The sequence below is a fragment of the Accipiter gentilis genome, chromosome 35 (genome assembly GCF_929443795.1).
Source record: "Accipiter gentilis chromosome 35, bAccGen1.1, whole genome shotgun sequence".
Lineage (NCBI taxonomy): Eukaryota > Metazoa > Chordata > Aves > Accipitriformes > Accipitridae > Astur > Astur gentilis.
In genome coordinates, this window is record NC_064914.1 from 9,897,691 (window position 1) to 9,915,425 (window position 17,735).

A 17,735-nucleotide genomic window follows, 5' to 3' on the forward strand; every position below is an offset into this window, starting at 1 on the left:
GGGGGGAGGGGGGCAGCCCCGGACGCCTGGGTTCCCTCTGGTGGGGGGGGGGGGCGGATGGGGGAGGGGCAATCCCACAGGACACCCGGGTTCCCCCATGGGGGGGGGGGTGGGATTTGTCACCCCCAAAAAGTGACGTTTATTCAAAAGACTAAAAAAAAAACCAACCAAAAACCCACCAAAAAAAAACAACCCCAAGAAAAAGAAAAGGGGTACGGGAGGGGGATGGGCCCCCGGGGGTGGGTGGGGGAGGGGCTCGCACCCCCCCCCCCCCATTAGATGAGGTCGGCAACATTGAGCGGCATCTCCTCGATGGCCGTGTTGTAGAAGGTCTCAATGTCCCGCAGCGTCCGTTTGTCCTCCTCTGTCACCATGTTGATGGCCACGCCCTTGCGCCCAAACCGCCCACCCCGCCCGATCCTGGAGGGGGGGAAGGGGAGGGATCTGGTCATCCTTTCCCCTCCCCCACACCAGGGGGTACCCCCCCCCGCCCCAAACCCCTGGGTCCCTCAGATGGGGGTGCCCCCGTTCCCTCCTCCAAGATACTGAAGGGGCCCCCCCCCGACATGTGGGTCGCCCCCAAACTCCCAAATTGCCCCCCCCCAGACAACCGCCCCTCCCCCCCAACTTTTGGGTCCCCTTTGGACCCTCCCCCCTTACCGGTGGATGTAGTTCTCGCGGTTGGTGGGCAGGTCATAGTTGATGACGAGGGACACTTGCTGGACATCAATCCCGCGTGCCTGGAGAGGAGGAGGGGTTAGGGGTGGGGGAGGGTCAGGGTCCGGGGTGGGGGAGGGGCGCCCTCCCCCCGCCCGCCCCTCACCAGCAGGTCAGTGGTGATGAGGACGCGGCTGGAGCCGGAGCGGAATTCCCTCATGATGACGTCTCGTTCCTTCTGGTCCATGTCACCGTGCTGGAGGGGAGGAGTGGGGCACAGGGGGGGGCGTTGGGGGAGGAGGGGGACGACACCCACGTGTCTGGCCCCACCCTGCCCCGCCCTGTGCCCCCACCATGGCAGAAACAGTGAAGTCACGGGCATGCATCTTCTCCGTCAGCCAGTCCACCTTGCGGCGGGTGTTGATGAAGATGACGGCCTGCGTGATGGTCAGCGTCTCGTACAGGTCACACAGCGTGTCCAGCTTCCACTCCTGGGGGGGGGCAGACCCACAGACTGACCTGCACCGCTCCACGAGCACGTCTCTGCCCCACAGCACCTCACAACTGCGCTACCCACCCCACACGGCCACAAACCGCCCCACAGCTGCCTCCCCTGCCCCCTTCTGCGGGGGGGCAGGGGAGAAGACACGTGTCCCCCCCGCTCAGGGACCGGCCCCACACCCAGGGGGTGGCCCATGGTTTCGGGGGGGTGTGGGATCGCTCTGGCATGGGATCACTGCGGGGGGGCCACGGGGCGCCCCACAAATCCATGGACCATGCTGGGGTTGAGAGCGCCATCGCCCCGGTTTGTGTGTGTGTCCCCGGCATCCCGTTCCCCCCTCACCTCCCGCTCCACGTTGATGTAGAACTGGCGGATCCCCTCCAGCGTCAGCTCCTCCTTCTTCACCAGGATGCGGATCGGCTCCCGCATGAACTTCTTGGTCACCTCCAGCACATCCAGGGGCATCGTGGCCGACAGCAGCACCACCTGGGGGGCGGGGGTCAGACCGGGGGGGGGGCAGGGGCGCACAGACCCCCGGGACCCCCCCGCAGGACCCACTGGGACCCCCAGCAAACCCTCCTGGGACCCACGACGAACACTGGGATCCCCAATGAGTCTCTGGGTCCCCCCCCAACACCCCCTGGGACCCTCAACCTTCCCCCACCCTGGGACCCCCAAAACGCTCCCCAGGACCCCCCAGACAGGCACCGTCACAGCAGCACCAAACTGGAGTGGGGCAGGATAAGGGGGGGGGGGTGCTGACAGACCCCCCACATTGTCTCTGGAGGCTCAGCGCTCCCCCGATGTTGGGAACCCCCCCACACCCCTCCCATAAACACTCTCTGGTGCCCCCGTAACATCCCCAGCCTGTCCCGAGACCCCTGAGGTCCCCCTCCCCATAACCACCCCCCCCCCCAAATCCTTCATGAGGTTCCATAAAGACCCTCGAAACCCTGTGTGGGACCCCCAAATCCACCCCCCAGCACACCAGAGCCCCCCCAAGCCGGCCCGTGGCTCAGCCCGGGGAGATGGGAGGGGGCCGGCCTGGGGGGGGAGGAAGGGGAGCATGGCCCCCTCCCATGAGGGGGGGCAGGGCCATGGGGCACCCGCCACCCCCCCACCCCCACCCCGGGCCCCCTGTGTCCCCCCCACCTGCGTGTTCCCGCTCAGCTTCTGGAAAATGTCGTAGATTTGGTCCTTGAAGCCCCGACTCAGCATCTCGTCAGCCTCGTCCAGCACGAACATCTTGATGAACTTGGGGGCTGGGGGGGGGGGGCCGGGGTGTCAGGGTGGTTCCTGGAAGGGGGGTCTTGGATTCCCCCTGCCCTGGGGCCACCCTCAGCCCTGGCACCGTGATCAGCCCCCGTGGGGTTGGTGGCACCGGCCAGGCAGGACGCGGGGCCGGGCCCCCCCCCGCAGGGTCAGGTGACACGCACGAGGTCATCAGCGGGTGGCCGGGGAGGGCACTGATCCCCCCCAGGGACACAAGGACCCCCCCTTGGGGACATAGAGACCCCCCGGGGACACTATATTGTAGTGGTGGGGGAATGAGACATGATAGAGGGAAGGTGGGTCTGGTGTGGGAAGACACGCGAGGGTCCCTGTGGGAGGGACTCGGGGATGTGTGGGGCACTCAGGGCAGCGGGGGGGGGCATTTGGGGTGCCATGGGGACACTAAGGAGGCATTTGGGGACACCTGGGGGGCACGAGGGGGACATTTTGGGGTCCCACGGGGCCACGCGGTGACGCTGGAGGGACACACGAGGCAGCTCCGGTGACATCTGGGGTCACTTGGGGACAATGGGGAGGCAGGAGGGCAGCAGAGGCTGTTTGGAGAGAGATTTGGGGATGTTTGGGGACATTTAGGGCCAAGTGGAGATGATTGAGGGGAGATTTCGGGACATTTTGGTCCAAGGGGAGATGATTGAGGGGAGGTTTAGGGACGTTTGGGTCTGTTTGGGGCTGCTGGGGGACATCTGGGGCCAAGGAGGGGACACTCAAGGGCCATTTGGAGAGAGATTTGGGGCCGCTCAGGGAGGTTTTGGGGCCCAGGAACTCACAGAGGTAGCGGCGGTTGAGCATGTCAAAGACGCGGCCCGGCGTGCCGACGATGATGTGCGGCGCTTCGAGCTGCAGCTTCTGCACCTCGGCACGAACATTGGTGCCGCCGATGCAGGCGTGGCAGGAGGCCCCCATGTAATCGCCCAGCGCCATCACCACCTTCTGGATCTAGATGGCCCGTGACATCATTGCAGGGCGTGAGGTCATCAGCGGGAAACCTCCCCCCTGCTCCACCACCCTCCCAAGAGCCCACAAACACCCTCCAGATCCTATGGACACCCCACGAACACCCCTGGAACTACCAGGGACTCCCCAGACATCACCCTATAGGTCCCTCAGAGACCCACAGATGCCCCAAAGACCCACCCAGAGCCCCCCTGGGACCCCCTCAACACCCCAAAGCTGCCACAGACACCCCAGAGCCCCCTGTAGATCCCCTATAGCTAATGGCAAGCTGCCCCAAGCACCCCCGAGACCCTACAGATGCCCCAGGGACTACCCCCATGGCCCTGCAGACACCCCAGGGCACCCTATAGGCACCCCATAGATAACCCAAACACCCTATACATGCCCCGAAGATCCCTCAGAGACCCCGCCCCCCCAGACACCCCAGAGTCCTCCACAATCTAGATGCCCCAAAGACCCTATAGATGCTTTAAGGACCCCCCAGGGCACCCTACGGACACACCCATAGGCCCTATAGGTACCCAGGTGCTCCCCTAGGACCCCACAGCCCCTCCCCCGTGGCTCCCCACAGCTACCCCAGAGCCCTTATACACCCCACAGCCTTCCTATAGACCCCCCTATAGCTGCCCCACAGGCCCTCCCCACCGCAGCCCCTGTGCCCCAGGCATGAACCAGCAGCGGCCACTGGGTCGTACTGGGATGAACTGGGAGCGGCCACTCTGCCCCCACCGGATTCGGGACCGGCACCATGGGCGGCACCGCCCTGCCCAGGCGGCGGGGGCTGCTCCAGACTGGCCTATACTCATCTGCAGTGGTTTCTACTGGTCTGCATTGGTTTGTACTGGTCTGCAGGGAGATTACCTGCTGGGCGAGCTCCCGGGTGGGCGCCAGCACCAGGGCCTGGGTGGCTTTGAGATCGAGCTCGATCTGCTGCAGGATGGAGATGGCAAAGGTGGCCGTCTTCCCCGTCCCCGACTGCGCCTGCGCAATGACGTCGTAGCCTGGGGGGGGAGCAGGGGGGGTCAGGGGGGCTGTGTGGCGCGATATAAGGGGGGGCATATAGGTCAGGGACAAGGAACTCGGGGGTGGATATGGGCCAATACAGGAGGCTGGGGGGTTGTGGGGCAGGGACGGGGGGCAAATGGGGTGCTGGGGTGTGTTGTGAGGCTCACAGGCAGCTGGGGGGAGGATATGTGGGTTGGGGGGGTTGTAAGGATGTCTAGGGCAGCTCTGGGGGGGTCCCAAAGGCTACAGGAGCTCTAGGGGGGGACTCTGGGGTGCTTAAGGGTGTCCCCAGCACTGTGGGGCAGTCATAAGGGTCCCAGGGGCTGCGGGACAACTTCCAGGGAGCTATGGGGCACTTCTGGGGGTCTGCAGAGTTATTGGGCACTTCCAGGGGTCCCAAAGACCACAAGGGATCTGTGGGGCAGGAATAGGTGTCCCAGGGAGCGCAGTAGGACCATGGAGGGTTATGGGGCACTTATGGGGGCCCTGGGGCAGATCCAAGACCCACAGCCCCATCTTGAGGCAAGATGGGGCAGCGTGGGGCAGAACCTTTGATGCAGGGCAGGATGGCAGAGCCTGGGAGTCCGCGTGTTAGTTATGGGTCACGGCGGCTCAGTTCTGGGGGGGCATGGGCTGGTTATGGGGCGGCCGTGGGGCAGCCGTACCCTTGATGCAGGGCAGGATGGCGCGCTGCTGGATGGCGGAAGGTTTCTCAAAGCCGTAGGCATAGATCCCGCGCAGCAGCGCTTCCGAGAGGTTCATCTCGTCGAAGCTGTCGACCACCTCGTGCCAGTTGCTCTGCGGGGGCAGGGGGGTGTCACCCAGTGCTCCCAGTAAGCCCCCCAGTGACCACCCAGTGCCCCAGAACAGGCCCCGCCCTCCAGGATCTCCCAGTTGCTCCCAGTCCTGCCCAGCCACAGTCCCACCCCCCTGCCCTGAACAGCCCACTTCAGCTCAGTTTGGCTCTAGCCCCTCCCAGTCCCATGCTAACCCCTCCAGTCCATCCCAGTTTGGCTCCAACTCCTCCCAGTTCCTCCTATTTTACCACTAACCCCTCCCAGTCCAGCCCAGCTTCGCTCTAACCCCTCCCAGTCTGTCCCAGTGTGGCTCTAACCCTTCCAGTCCATCCAAGTTTAGCTCTAACCTCGCCCAGTCCCTCCCAGTTTGGCCCCAGCCCCGTCCCCCCCTCACCTCGATGACGCCATCCGGCTCCATCCCCTCGGGGCCGCTGTCGCGGGGGCTGCCGGGACAACACCTCGGTTGACCCCTGACCTCTGACCCCCAACCCCACTTCCGCCCGCCACTGCCCCTCACCCGGAAGCCGAACCCGCCTTCCATTCCCGGGCCTGGCCCGTCCGCGCGCTCCTCCACGTGGTGACGCCGGAAGTCCCTGCCCCCTCCTCCGCTCGCTCCTTCTCCCCCCCCCCCCCAGCCGGCGCAGCCAATGGAGGCGGCGGGCGGCGGGTGACGTCAGCGCCGCGTGCCCGGCCAGAGGGACAATGGGCGCGCGCGCGCGGCGGTGCCTCCCACGTGGTGGCGGGGGGGGGGGGGGGGCATGGGGGGAAGGCAGGGAAAAACCGGGACCAGTGGAGAGGAGGGGGGGGGGGAACCGGGACCGGGGGAGTGCGGGGAGCTCCGCGAGGGGGGGGGGACGGGACACGGACACGCTGAGGTGTGGGCAGCCGCCTGAGGTACCCCCGCCCTCCCCGCTTTCCCCGGCCCCCCCCCGCCGCTGCTCCCCCCGCTGTCGGTGTCCCCGTCGCCTCCCGGTACCCGGTGCCCCCCCCCGGCCCGCTCCCCCCCCCCCCCCGCACCGGCTCTCCTGACTCGCTGACATCCTCGGCGGCCTCGGGGCCCCGCCCGCCCGCGCGCGCCCTTATAGACGGCGCCCAGCCCCGCCCCCGCCGCGCGCCCATTGGGCGGACACGCCCCCAATCCCCCCTCTCCCTCCCCCTCCCCCCCCGCTCTCCTCCCGCCGGCGCCAACGGGGCCGCGCCGCCATTGGCCGGGGAGGGGCCCAATGGGAGGGAACGAAGGAGGGGGGAAAGGGGCGGGGCCGGACGGCGGAAAGGGCGGGGCGCGGCAGCACCACGTGGGCGGACGCGCGCGGCTGGGGGGGGGCCCTTTGTGTGCGCCCCCATCCCCCCCCCGGGTCCCCCAAATCCCCCCCGGCTCCGCATCCCACCCCCACGTTCGCTCTGTGTCCTCCCCCACCCCAAACGCCCTCCCCAGGCCCCTAAAGTCGTCCCCCCCGTGTCCCCCAAACCTCCCCCTCCCATCCCTGCCCCCCCCTCAGCCCCGCAACCCACATCCCCCTCCCCCCCCACGTCTGCTCTGTGCCCCCCCCCCGTCTCCCAACTACCCCCCTAACCATCTCCCCCCGCCCTCCCCCCCAAAAAATTCCCCCCATCACACCACCTCCAAACGTCACCGTTTATTCCCGGCCCAGTGCCATCCGTACAAAACCCCCCCGGCCCGGCTGGGGGGGGACTCTGGAGAGGGGGGGGTCGGGGGGTGGATGTTGGGGTTGTGCCCCCCCCCCCCCATGTATGTGGTCCCCCCCGCCCCCCCCGCGCCCCCCCCTCAGAGGGACAGCTTGCAGTGACACAGCTCCTTGTACATCAGCCGCCGGAGCTGGGGCATGTCCTGCTGCGTGAAGCTGAACGGCCGCCCCAGCGCCAGGAACTTGCAGTACTGGGGGGGGAGCAATGGGGGGCAGTCACAAACAAGGTGGGGGGGTAGGTCTGCCCCAGCCCCCTCCCTGCCCCACACAGCTCTGGGGATGGTCAGCCAGCCCCAACTGCTCCCATGAGACCTTGTGCCCCCCTGCCCCTCCTCCCATATCCCTTAGCACCCCCCGCAAGAGATCCTGCCCCCCCTATGACCCCCTGTAGTCTTTGACACCCCCCCAGGAACTCCCCCAAGATCATGTCCTCCCTGTGTCCCCCAATATCCCCCCATGATTCCTCCCCCAGAGCTCCTGTGGCCCCCCTGTTTCTCCCTAACATCCCTGTGTCCCCCATGTCATCCCCCCACCCACTCAGCGTCCCCCAACCCCCCCAAAAGGCCCCACTCGCCCCAGGAAGTCCCACACCCTGGCCCCCCTCGCCCCCCTCACCTGCAGCACGAAGGCCCCACAGTCGCTGTCGTTGTTCTGGCGGGCGACGTTCTGGGGAGGGGGAAGAAAAATGAGACAGGAGGAGGGGCCCAGGCATCAGGGGGGACACCCAGACATCAGGGGACCCCCCAGGGGTGGGGCAGGGGCTCACCATCTTGAAGGCCCCCCGCCAGCCCTCCCGGAAGTCGGGGCGCTCCTTCTTGTCGGCCTCGGCCTGCAGGTACCGGCAGATGTGCTGCCGCGGGGGCGGGGTCAGTGTGGGGCGGGGCCTGGGACAGGCCACACCTCCCCGAGAGGCCACGCCCCTGGAGTGAGCCAGGCCACACCCCCACCTCTTACCCACGGCTGGTTCTTAGAGCTCCCATCAAACCTTGCCCACAGGGGAAACCGGCCCCGCCTCCACACAGACAGGCTCCACCCCCAAGAAAGGCACCACGCCATAGCCCTAGGGAAGCTCCACCCCCAGCAGAGCCAAGCTCCACCCCCACCTCAGGCCACACCACCATGCCCCACCTCTGCACATAGCCCGATTCCACCCTCAAGTGAGGGAAGCTCCGCCCCCAGACCAGGCTCCGCCCCTCAGGCTAAGCTCCACCCCCACACCCCCTCGATGCCCTGGTCCTCACCTTCTCCCTTGGCCCTGCCCCCTCTGTCCCAGGCCCCTCCCACCCCTCCCCACCTGCCAGTGCAGGGCACACCAGCACTCCCAGGGGCTGGGCTGGCACCCCGCCCCCTTGGCCCCGCCCCCCCGCGGCCCCGCCCACCTTGGGGCAGCGGCGGTTGAGGGTGCGCTGGGAGTCAAAGTAGGTGATGCGGCGGCGGGCGACGTCGACAGCCACCAGGGACCAGTGCACCTCCAGGTGGATGGGGATCAGCAGCAGCTCCTTCCCGAAAATGTCCACCTGCGGGTGGGGGGCGGGGTCAGCGCAGGACACGCCCCCCGCCCCCAGCTCCCTGAGAGGAGCTGCACAGCCCTGGTAGGGGGGCTGGTCCTGCCCGCAGCAGCCCAGGCCACGCCTCCTCCCGATGCACCCTGCCCCTCCCACAAGGAACACGGTGTGGGCCACGCCCCCAGCCGCACAGGCTCCGCCCACAAAAGATCTACTCACCCTGCTGTCTCCAGCCATTCTGTAGCCCCACCCCTACCACAGGCCCCCCCCCCCCCTTTATATCATTGGCCCAACCCTGTGACCCCCTTGGGCTCCACCCTCTCAGAAGCCAGTCCCCCCAGAAGCCACACCCCCTAGAAGCCACAGCCCCTCCCCCTTTACCCTCCCCATCCCTGGCCAGCCCAGCAGTGCCATGCCCCTGGGGTCTCACCCACCCCAAGGCCCCGCCCCCCATTCCCGACCCGCCCTGTTAAGCCCCACCCCTCGGGGCCCCGCCCTTACGTTCTTGGTCCAGCGCTGCACCCCCTCGTAGCCGCGTGTCCGCAGTTTGTCATAGAAGAAGCTGTTGAAGAAGTGAACCTGGGGGCGGGAGGCGAGGGGGTGGGTCCAGGACCCCCCCCAAAACCCCACAGAGGGGGTGGGGCCGCATGACCCCCCCCTCGCGGGGGGGGCAGGGCTCTGTGACCCCTCCCACCTTATCGGGCACCGCGTCCATCACCAGGTCCCCATACATGTTCATCACCTGGAGGGGGGGGTTGGAGCAGAACGGGGGGGGTCGGGGGGGGGGCTTAGCCTCACCTGCCCCCCCCCGCTCACTCCCCAACCCCCCGCCCCCCCACCTGGTCGTTGAGCCAGTTGGGGCCGTAGAGTGTCTGGAGGTCGTCCATGGTCAGGACGTGCCGCTTGTAGCTGACGCGGAAGCCCCGGAGCAGCGCGTTCCCGGGGAGCCGCTGGTACGACTGCATCAGCTGCTGCACAGAGCCCCGCCTGCGCGGCAGCCTCAGCAGGGGGGGCCCCAGCACCCCAAAACTCCCCGAACCCCAAACTCCACCCCCAAACACTGAACTGCCCCCCCCACGGGGTCCCGAATTTCCCCCCCCCCCCAACCCTGAGCCCCTCTCCTGCAGGGGACATGGGGGGAACCCAGGTGTTTGGTGCCCCCAACTGCCCCCCAGGACCCCCCCAAGCCCACCTGCACAAACTTGCAAGGGGTGGTGACACGCCCAGGTATCCCCATGCCCGCCTCCACCCATCAGCCCCATCCCCCCCAGGCACTCAGACATCCAGCCCAGCCCCGCCCCCTCCCCCAAATGCCCCCCCGGCCCCCCCTCCCCACCTTTGGGGGGTGCTGAATTCCTGCTGGAAAATGTCCTCCAGCTTCTCCACCACCTCATCAGCGCTGACGGGGATGAGACTGCCGTAGGCCTGCAGGAACTCATCCAGGATGCCTGCCGGTGGGGGAGGCGGAGGGGGGGGGTGTTCACTCTGGTCCCTACTGATGGCCTTACCCCAATACACTCCCCATCCCCAGCCCACCCTGCTCCAACTCACTCTGGACGCAGGTGACGTGCTCCTCACGCAAGGGGCTGGCTTGGGCTCCCCCCCGGGGAATGGGGGGGTCGGGGCGGGGCCCCCCCTCAGCCCCCCCCGCCACGCTGCAGACGTTACTGATGAGGATGGCGGCTTCGGCGCTGCTGGGGGGGCTGGGGGGGGCCCCTGCCCCAAAACCGTTGGGGAGGGGTCCTGGGGGAGGGGTGGGGGTGGCACAAAGGGGTTCAGAGGGAGCCCCAAAATGGAGCCCCACCCCCCCAAAAGTGGGGACCCTGCATGCCCCAACCGCGGCAGGCCACAACCGCCCTCCCCCTCCAAAAGGGTCCGGGGGGGGTCCTGTGAACTTAACGCCACACAACGGGCCACCCCGCCCCCAGGGATCTAGGGCCCTCTGGATGCGACACCTCCCCCAGGGTGACAGGACCCACTCCCAATGTGCCCCCCAAGAGGATTTGCCCCGCCGCCCCCCCCACCCCCCTGCCCATGCAAGCTCACACCCAGGGATACAGCTCCCCCCCACCCCAGGGTAACATGGGGACCAGGATCCCCCCCTCCCCCTGCCCCAAGCGCCCCGCCGGCCATGCATTCACGGTCCCCTCCCTGTCCCCCCTCTCACCTGTGTCCCCGCCGAGCCCCGGGGGGGCCCCCAGGAGCCCCCCGAGCCCGGGGTCCCCCCCAAGCTCCATCTCCCCGAAGGGGGGGGCAGCAAGGGGGGGCAGCGGGAGGCGGGGAGGGGGCAGCACCTCAGGAGGGGGAGGCGGGGCCGGGGGGCCCCCCCGCTCCTCCTCATCGGGGGACAGCGAGGGGGGGGGCCTGCGGCGGGGCCCCCCCCTCCGCCGGGCCCCCCGCTTCCAGGGGAAGGCCCAGGCCCCCCCCTTGGCGTAGAGCAGCATCCGCAGGGCCCGCAGCGCCCGCAGCCGGCGCCGGGGGGGAGCCCGCCGGCGGGGAGGGGCCAGGGCGGTGCCCCGGGGGGGGCCCCACTTCGGGGGGGCCCAGCGCCGACCCCCCCCGGGGCCCCCTTCCTCTTCTTCCTCCTCCTCCTCCTCATCCGAACCGGCCGCGGGGCCCCAGGGCGGGGGGGGGGGGCGGCGGGCGGCGCCGGGGGACGGGGAGGGGGGCTGCGCCGGACCCCCCCACGGGGGATCGCGGCGGGGGGGGCCCTCCCGCGGTCCCCCTGGCCCCCCCCCCCACAGCTGACGGGCCGCCAGCGCCTCCTTCATGGCTCCGAGCGCCTGGGGGGGAAGGGGGACGACAGGGCGGAGCCGGGGGGGCCCCGGCGCCCCGTTACCCCCCGTTCGCCGTCCCCCCCAAATCCCCGCTACACCCGCCCAGGCGCCCCGTTCCCGCCTCCAGGTGCCCCCGCTGCCCCCCCCGAGCCCCCCGAAGCCCCGTATCCCCCCCCCCCAAGGCCCCATTCCCCCGCCTTGGGCCACCGTTATTCCTCCCCGAGCCCCCCTCCCGGTGCCGGCCGCCCCCTCGCAGCCCCCATCGAGCCCCCCCCGGTGCCGGGGAGGGGGTGGGTGGGCCCCGGGGGGGGGGGGCGGGTCCCCGCTCACCCCCGGGAGCGCGGCGGCCTCTCTCGGGCTCCCTCCACCGCCGCCTCCCCACAGCCACCGGCGCCGCCCGATGGCGTCATCACCGGGCGCCGCGGCGGGGAGGAGAAGGGGGCGGAGCCACCGAGGGGGCGCGCCTCCGTCCAGCCGAGGTCCCGCCCCGCGCCGGCCGAGACCCCGCCCCCGCCGAAAGCTCCGCCCCGCGCCTGGCCGCCGCGCGGTCGCCGCGGAGACGGGAGCTCAGGGCCCCTCCCACCCCGGGATCGCGCGGGATCATGGGATACATACCCCCCCCCCTTTCCTCGGCGCGGGGGAGCATGGGATACATCCCCCCCCCCCGCTTTCCCCTGTGCGGGGGAGCATGGGATACATCCCCCCGAGGTGGCGCGAACCACGTGACAGCCGGTGCGGTCCGGGCTTTATTCGATGGCGTGGGAGGGGGGGGGGGTCCGCACGGCCGGCTGTCCGTCTGTCCGTCCTTCCCCCCAGGGACGTCAGGGTCCTTGTGGCCGGGCCGGGCCGACACCGGGGGGGGGGCCCGGCCAGGGCGGTGAGGGCCTCCCCGCGGAAGACGAAGCAGCGGGGGCCGCCGCCGTCCCACCCCCCGGGGGTCTCCTCCTGTCCCCCCCGCGCCCCGTAGAAGTGGCGGGCCGTCTCGTTCCAGTCCAGCACCGACAGCCGCAGCCGGCGGCAGCCGGCCTCCACCCCCGCCTGCGGGGGGGTCCGCACGTCTGGGTGTCCCCCCCACCTCCCCCGGAATGCTGGGGGCCCCCCCAACCCTGGGTCCCCCCCAGGATGCTGGGGTCCCCCCCCCAAATACTGGGTTCCCCCCCCTTGGGTCCCTCCTGGGCCCCCCCCCCGAATGCCGAGTGTGTCCCCCAAACACTGGGGTCCCCCCCCAAATGCCTGGGGTGTCCCCCCCCCCTTGCCTCGGGTCCTTCATGGGCCCTGGGTGTCGTGTCCCCCCCCCCAAAATGCCTGGGGTCCCTCTTCACCCTTGGGTGTGTGTGTGTCCTCCCGGACACCTGGGGAGATTTTTACCTCTGCAATTTTACTCAGCAGCCGGGACCCGATGCCTTTCCCTTTGGGACACACACACACCCCCATAAATCGGAGTGTCCCCACCCCGGGGGGAGGGGGGGGGGTGACCCAGAAGCCGGGGTCCCTACCACGGTGGGGGGGGGCGACGTACAGGTCCTCCAGGTAGAGGCTGGGCCCCCAGCGGATGCTGTGGGTGACGAAGAAGAGGCCGTACCCCAGCAGGACCCCCCCTGGACCGGGCATCAGGGGGGGCCGGGGGGGTTATGGGGTGCCTGGGAGGGCATTGGAGGGATCCAGAGGGGATTTGGGGGGGGGTCTTGGGGTCCCAGGAGGGGTCTGGGAGGGATTGGGGGGGGGGCAGGGGGGATTTGGGTGGTATCAGGGTTTGGTGGCGGGATTTGGGGGGGTCTTGGGATCCCAGGAAGGATCTGGGAGGGATTTAGGGGGTCCTTGGGCGTGTATTGGGGTCCCAGAGAGTATTTGGGAGGGGTCCTGGGGGTATCTGGTGGTCCCAGGAGAGCTTGGGGGAGCCCTGGGGGAATTTGGGGGGGGCCGTCTTGAGGGGGGGCTTGGTGTCCCAAGGAGGTCAGGGGGGATTTGGGGGTTCTAGGAGTCATTTGGGAGGGATTTGGGGGGTCTTGGGGAGGTCTCAGAATCCCAGAGGTGATTTGGGGGGTCTGGGGGGGGGGGTGTTGGGGTCTGGGGGGGTCCCCCGTGGGGGGGAGGGTGTCCCCCCGATCTCTCACCGGGACCTTCAGCCACCAGACACCGGTACAGGGGGGTCCCTGAGAAGCCGCCGGCCACGAGCTCTGGGGGTCACAGGGGTCAGTGGGGTCACAGGGAGGTGGCAAAGGTCAGGGGGGTGGGACAGAGGTCACGCTCACCCGGCACCCCGATGGCCACTTGCTCCGGCATCTCCTCGAACTCGGCCAGAGCCTGGGGGGGGGGGGGGGGCGAGGGGGGGTTGGGACAGCCAGACGCTGCCTGTCCCCCCCAAACTCCTGGGTGTCCCCTCTTGGGGGGGGGGGGGTGTCTCCCCTGGCCACCCCCCCCATACCTGGATCATCCCCAGGAGCTGGGGGCAGTCGGAGGCAGCACAGGGACGGATCTGGTAGTCCATGGCCCCCCCACACGCCGACGCCATGTCCCCCCCCCTTTCGCCTCCGCTGGGCAAAGGTCGCTCTTCCCAGCGTGCACCAGGATGGGGGACCCAGGCGCCTGCCCCCCCCCTTGTCCCCCCCCAGAGGGGAACCAGGTGTCCAGATGCCCCCCCCCCCCCCCGACACATAATACAAGTTTTGTTGAATCTTTTCCCTTTTATTGACACTTTTTGAGGGCCACGGCCGCCGGGGACTCTCCGTTTCAGGGGAACGGTGATGACCCCGGGTGTCCAGGGGGGTCTCAGGGAAAGGGGCGCGGGGGGGGCCGGTGCAGGGCAGCGTCCAGGCCGGTGCCGAGGGCGCAGCCGCCCGTCAGCGCCAGGAAAGCCCAAAGGAAAAGTCTGTCCACAGCCAGCGCCACAACGTGCCACTCCTCCTGCAGCTGCGGGCAGCCCCCGTGCAAACGCTTGTGGGAGGGCTCGCACGAGGATTGCGGGGGGTTGAGGTGGGGGGAGCCAGGACGGGGGTCGTAGGGGGCTGCCGGGGCTCCGATGGGGGCCGGGGGCTCGCGTGGGGCCATCGGGGTTCGCACAGGGTCTCACTCGCACGAGGGTCGTGGGGCTCGCATGAGGGCTGCACAAAAGCTTGCACAGGGACCGCAGGGTTTGCACGGAGACCGCGGGGCCGGCACGAGGCTCATGTGGGGGTCATGCGGGGACTGTGGGGCCGGCTCGAGGGTTACACGAGGCTTGCACGGGGACCACGAGGACCATGGGGCTTGCACGAGGACCGTGGGGCTCGCGTGGGGCTTGCACGTGGGTCGCATGGGGACCGTTGGGTTGACACAAGGCTTGCACGGGGACCCTGGGGGTGGCACGGGGGCTGTTGGGTTGGCATGGGGGGGGGGTTGCACGGGGCCCACGGGGGGTGGCATGAGGCTGGCACAGCACGGGGGGGGTCAGGGAGGGGGGGGACGGCGTCTCACCTCCTGGTGCTGCTGCTGCTCCCGCAGGTGCCGGGCGATGAAGCCGATGGCGGCCGCCGCCGCTCGAAGCTCAGGGGGCGGGGGGGGGGCCCGGCAGGAGCGGGGGGGGCGCGGGGGGGGCACCGGGCAGCGGCCGCCGCAGGAAATACTCGTCCCCGGCGCGGGGGGGGTGCCCCCGGGGGGCGGGGGGGGGTCCGGGGGGGACTCGGCCGGGGGGCACCGCAGCCCCAGGAGGGGGGGCAGGCGCTGCAGGAGGAGCTGGGGGGGGGTGTGAGTCAGGGGGGTGAGGGGGGGGCAGGTGCCCTCCCACACACCTGGGGGACCCAGGGGTCCGGGTGGGGGGTCTGGGGGGGACACCCAGATGTCTTGGGGGGCACCCAGGGGGTCCAGGCACCCGTGGAGGGGAGCCGTGGGTCTGGGTGTGGGGTGATGGGGGGGGGTCCCACTCACCCTGCGAGCCCAGGGGGGCATGGTGTGGGTGGCGGGGGAGCGGTGGTGCAGGTTGAGGACGCCGACGCTGAGGATGACGCAGAGCGTGAGCAGCACGAGGGTCCCGGTCAGGTAGCGCCCGATGAGCGGCACGGCCAGCGAGGTGGCCGGCACCTTGTCCGCCAGCAGCAGCAGGAACACGGTCAGCGTCAGCAGCGCGAACAGCGACAGCGTCATCTTCTCACCTGCGCCAGCAGCCCAGCCTCGTGCGAGAGCCCTCCTCGTGCGAGAGCCGCGGGTATCCCCATGCGAAGCCCTGGTACGTCCCCTGCTGCGAGCATCTCCCCCCGGACGAGCCCCGCACCAACGGGGGTGCCCCTAACGCAACCCTCATGCAAGCCCCTCGTGCAAAACACCCATGCGAAACCCTCGTGCAAACGCCCCAGCTAACCTCATGCAACCCCCTGTGCAAATCCCTCATGCATCCTCCCCTGTGCAAACACCCCAGGTATCCCCATGCAACCCCCCAGCCCCCTGCAAAATTGTTGTGGAAACATCACAGGTGTCCCTGTGCAAATCCCTCGTGCAAGCCCGCCGTGCAAATGCCCCGTGCAAGCCCCATCTCCACCCTGCGAACACCGATTCCCCGTGTGCCGCACCGGCATCGGGGGGCAGGTAGAAGACGACGACGGCCAGCAGCGTGATGAGCACGCAGGGCACAAGGACGTTCACGATGTAGAAGAGCGGCTTCCGGCGGATCACCAGGTAGAAGGTGACGTCCTCGTGCGAGGGGCCGGCATGGTGGCGGCCGGAGCGGTGGCACAGCTCCCACTGACCGTTCTCTGCACGGCACCACCTTGCACGAGGACTCGTGCCGAGCGCCCCGTGCAAAGCCCCGTGTGACCCCCGCCCTCGTGTGAAGCCCCCATGTGACACCACCACCCTCGTGCGAAGACCCCGTGTGACCCCCAGCCCTCGTGCAAAGACCCCGTGTGACCCCCGCCCTCGTGTGAAGCCCCCGTGTGATACCACCACCCTCGTGTGAAGACCCCGTGTGAACCCCCCACCCTTGTGCGAAGCCCCCGTGCACACCCTCGTCCTCGTGCAAGGACCCCCCCGTGCTCACCCTGGAAGTCGGCGGGCAGCACTGCCTGGGCCCCCCCGCCCGGGGTGTCCCCCCCCGCCAGGCGCAGCCCCAGCTCCTCGGGGCCATAAGAGCCCGAGCGGAAGACGAGGGAGCAGTTTTGCCAGTCGAAGGGGAAATGCGAGACCTGAGGGGGGGGGGGGGGGGCGACGGGGGGTGTCACTGGCACCCCAAAACCCCCCAGCCCCCCCCCAAAACCCCAAGCCCCCCCAGCTCCCCCAAAACCCCCCAGCCCCCCCAACCCCCCTGCAGACCCCAGATCCTCCCAGACTCCCTCAGACCCCCCCCAAGACCCCCGTAGCCTCCCCCCAGCCCCGTAGAGATCCCCCAGGACCCCCCAGGACCCCCCGGTGCCCCCTCACCCGGATGGGGCAGCGGCTGCGGTACAGCGCCGGGGGTCGCCAGCGCACGGAGCCGTCGGGGGTGACGACGGCTCGGACCCCCAGGGACACCCCGAACTCCCCGTCGTTGCTGGAGGGGGGGGGGAGGACACGGACACGAGGCCTCGGCACCCCCAAAGCCCCCCCTGTACCCCCCAACCCCCCCAGTACCCCCTGAGACCCCCAACCCCCCCCCCCGACCCCCCAGAACCTTCTTCTCCTGTCCCAATCCACCCCTCAACCCCCCCCGGCTGCCCCCCCTCCAAGCTCCCACCCCCCCCCCCGAATCCTCCCCAGACCCCCCCAAACCTTCCCCCTCCCCAGATCCCCCCCTCCAGGCCCACCCCTCCTTCCCCCAAGCCCCAGGACCCTCCAGGGTCACCATCCCCAACAGTGGATCCCCCCCAAAGCCCCCCCCCCCACCAGGACCCTCCCCACTCCCCCCAGCCAACCCCCAAGGCTCCAGGACCCTTCAGGGACCCCCGTCCCCGATCTCCCCAAAGTCCCCCCCCGCCCCGGACCCTCCCCACTGCCCCCCCCAGGGCTCCAGGACCCCCCAGGGACCCCCGGACCCCCCCGCTGACTTGTTCTCCAGCCCCAGGTCGGGCAGCCAGAGGTGCTCGGCCGGCACCCGCAGCACCCCCACCCCCCCGTGAGCGCGGGGGTCCCACTGCAGCCGGGGGTCCCGCCAGCTCTGGGAAGGGGGGGGAAGGGGGGTGAGTGGGGATCCCCCCGGGTCCTCCCCAGCACCCCCCAATGCCCCTGCCCACCCCTAGAACCCCCAACCCCCCTGGGGATTCCATGACACCCCCCCCAGTCCCCCGGGACCCCCAAGACCCCCCCGGGACTCCCTTGTGAACCACAAGACCCCCGTCACGAACCCCCCAGCCCCCTTCATACCCTCCCCCAGCCCCTCCCTGGGACCCCTAAGTCCCCCCGGACCCCCCCCCTTCCTGGGACTCCCCCCCCCATACCAGGTCGAGGTAGACCTTGGTGGTCAGCTCCTCGTGCTTCTCATCCTGGGGGGGGCAGAGGGGACATGGAGGGACCCCTCCCACTGGGACCCACCCCCCCCCCGTACCTCCTCATGTCCCCCTGGGACCACCAGCCCCACCGGGACCCCCCAGGACCCC

The 17,735-nt window shown here is 69.7% G+C and overlaps 3 protein-coding genes across 3 annotated transcripts in view; all 3 read right to left on the reverse strand.

Moving 5' to 3' along the window:
• Positions 1 to 194: 194 nt before the first annotated feature.
• On the reverse strand, positions 195 to 6,317 carry EIF4A1 (eukaryotic translation initiation factor 4A1). The gene is made up of 11 exons (XM_049792638.1): positions 6,226 to 6,317; positions 5,603 to 5,651; positions 5,077 to 5,209; positions 4,268 to 4,407; positions 3,220 to 3,388; positions 2,312 to 2,421; positions 1,502 to 1,645; positions 1,011 to 1,148; positions 824 to 913; positions 661 to 740; positions 195 to 420 (listed from the first exon to the last, which is right to left on the reverse strand). Exons 1-11 carry the CDS (start codon positions 6,246 to 6,248, stop codon positions 276 to 278), a joined length of 1,221 nt encoding a protein of 406 aa, XP_049648595.1. The 5' UTR covers positions 6,249 to 6,317; the 3' UTR covers positions 195 to 275.
• Positions 6,318 to 6,830: 513 nt separating this feature from the next.
• On the reverse strand, positions 6,831 to 12,807 carry SENP3 (SUMO specific peptidase 3). Its single transcript, XM_049792546.1, has 13 exons — positions 12,565 to 12,807; positions 12,048 to 12,234; positions 11,527 to 11,729; positions 10,587 to 11,202; positions 9,971 to 10,162; positions 9,756 to 9,867; positions 9,259 to 9,406; positions 9,114 to 9,161; positions 8,921 to 8,998; positions 8,294 to 8,431; positions 7,681 to 7,764; positions 7,530 to 7,580; positions 6,831 to 7,105 (listed from the first exon to the last, which is right to left on the reverse strand). The coding sequence occupies exons 1-13, from the start codon at positions 12,805 to 12,807 to the stop codon at positions 6,995 to 6,997; spliced, it is 2,211 nt and encodes a 736-aa protein (XP_049648503.1). The 3' UTR covers positions 6,831 to 6,994.
• Positions 12,808 to 13,900: 1,093 nt separating this feature from the next.
• CHRNB1 (cholinergic receptor nicotinic beta 1 subunit) overlaps positions 13,901 to 17,735 on the reverse strand; it is a 4,823-nt gene continuing 988 nt past the window's right edge. Inside the window, exons 2-9 of the mRNA XM_049792547.1 lie at positions 17,577 to 17,659; positions 17,187 to 17,296; positions 16,585 to 16,693; positions 16,205 to 16,349; positions 15,738 to 15,920; positions 15,100 to 15,323; positions 14,650 to 14,907; positions 13,901 to 14,106 (exon numbers count right to left, since the gene is read on the reverse strand). Coding sequence (XP_049648504.1) covers positions 13,966 to 14,106; positions 14,650 to 14,907; positions 15,100 to 15,323; positions 15,738 to 15,920; positions 16,205 to 16,349; positions 16,585 to 16,693; positions 17,187 to 17,296; positions 17,577 to 17,659 — 1,253 coding nt within the window. The 3' untranslated portion in view covers positions 13,901 to 13,965. The remainder of the gene's footprint in view (positions 14,107 to 14,649; positions 14,908 to 15,099; positions 15,324 to 15,737; positions 15,921 to 16,204; positions 16,350 to 16,584; positions 16,694 to 17,186; positions 17,297 to 17,576; positions 17,660 to 17,735) is intronic.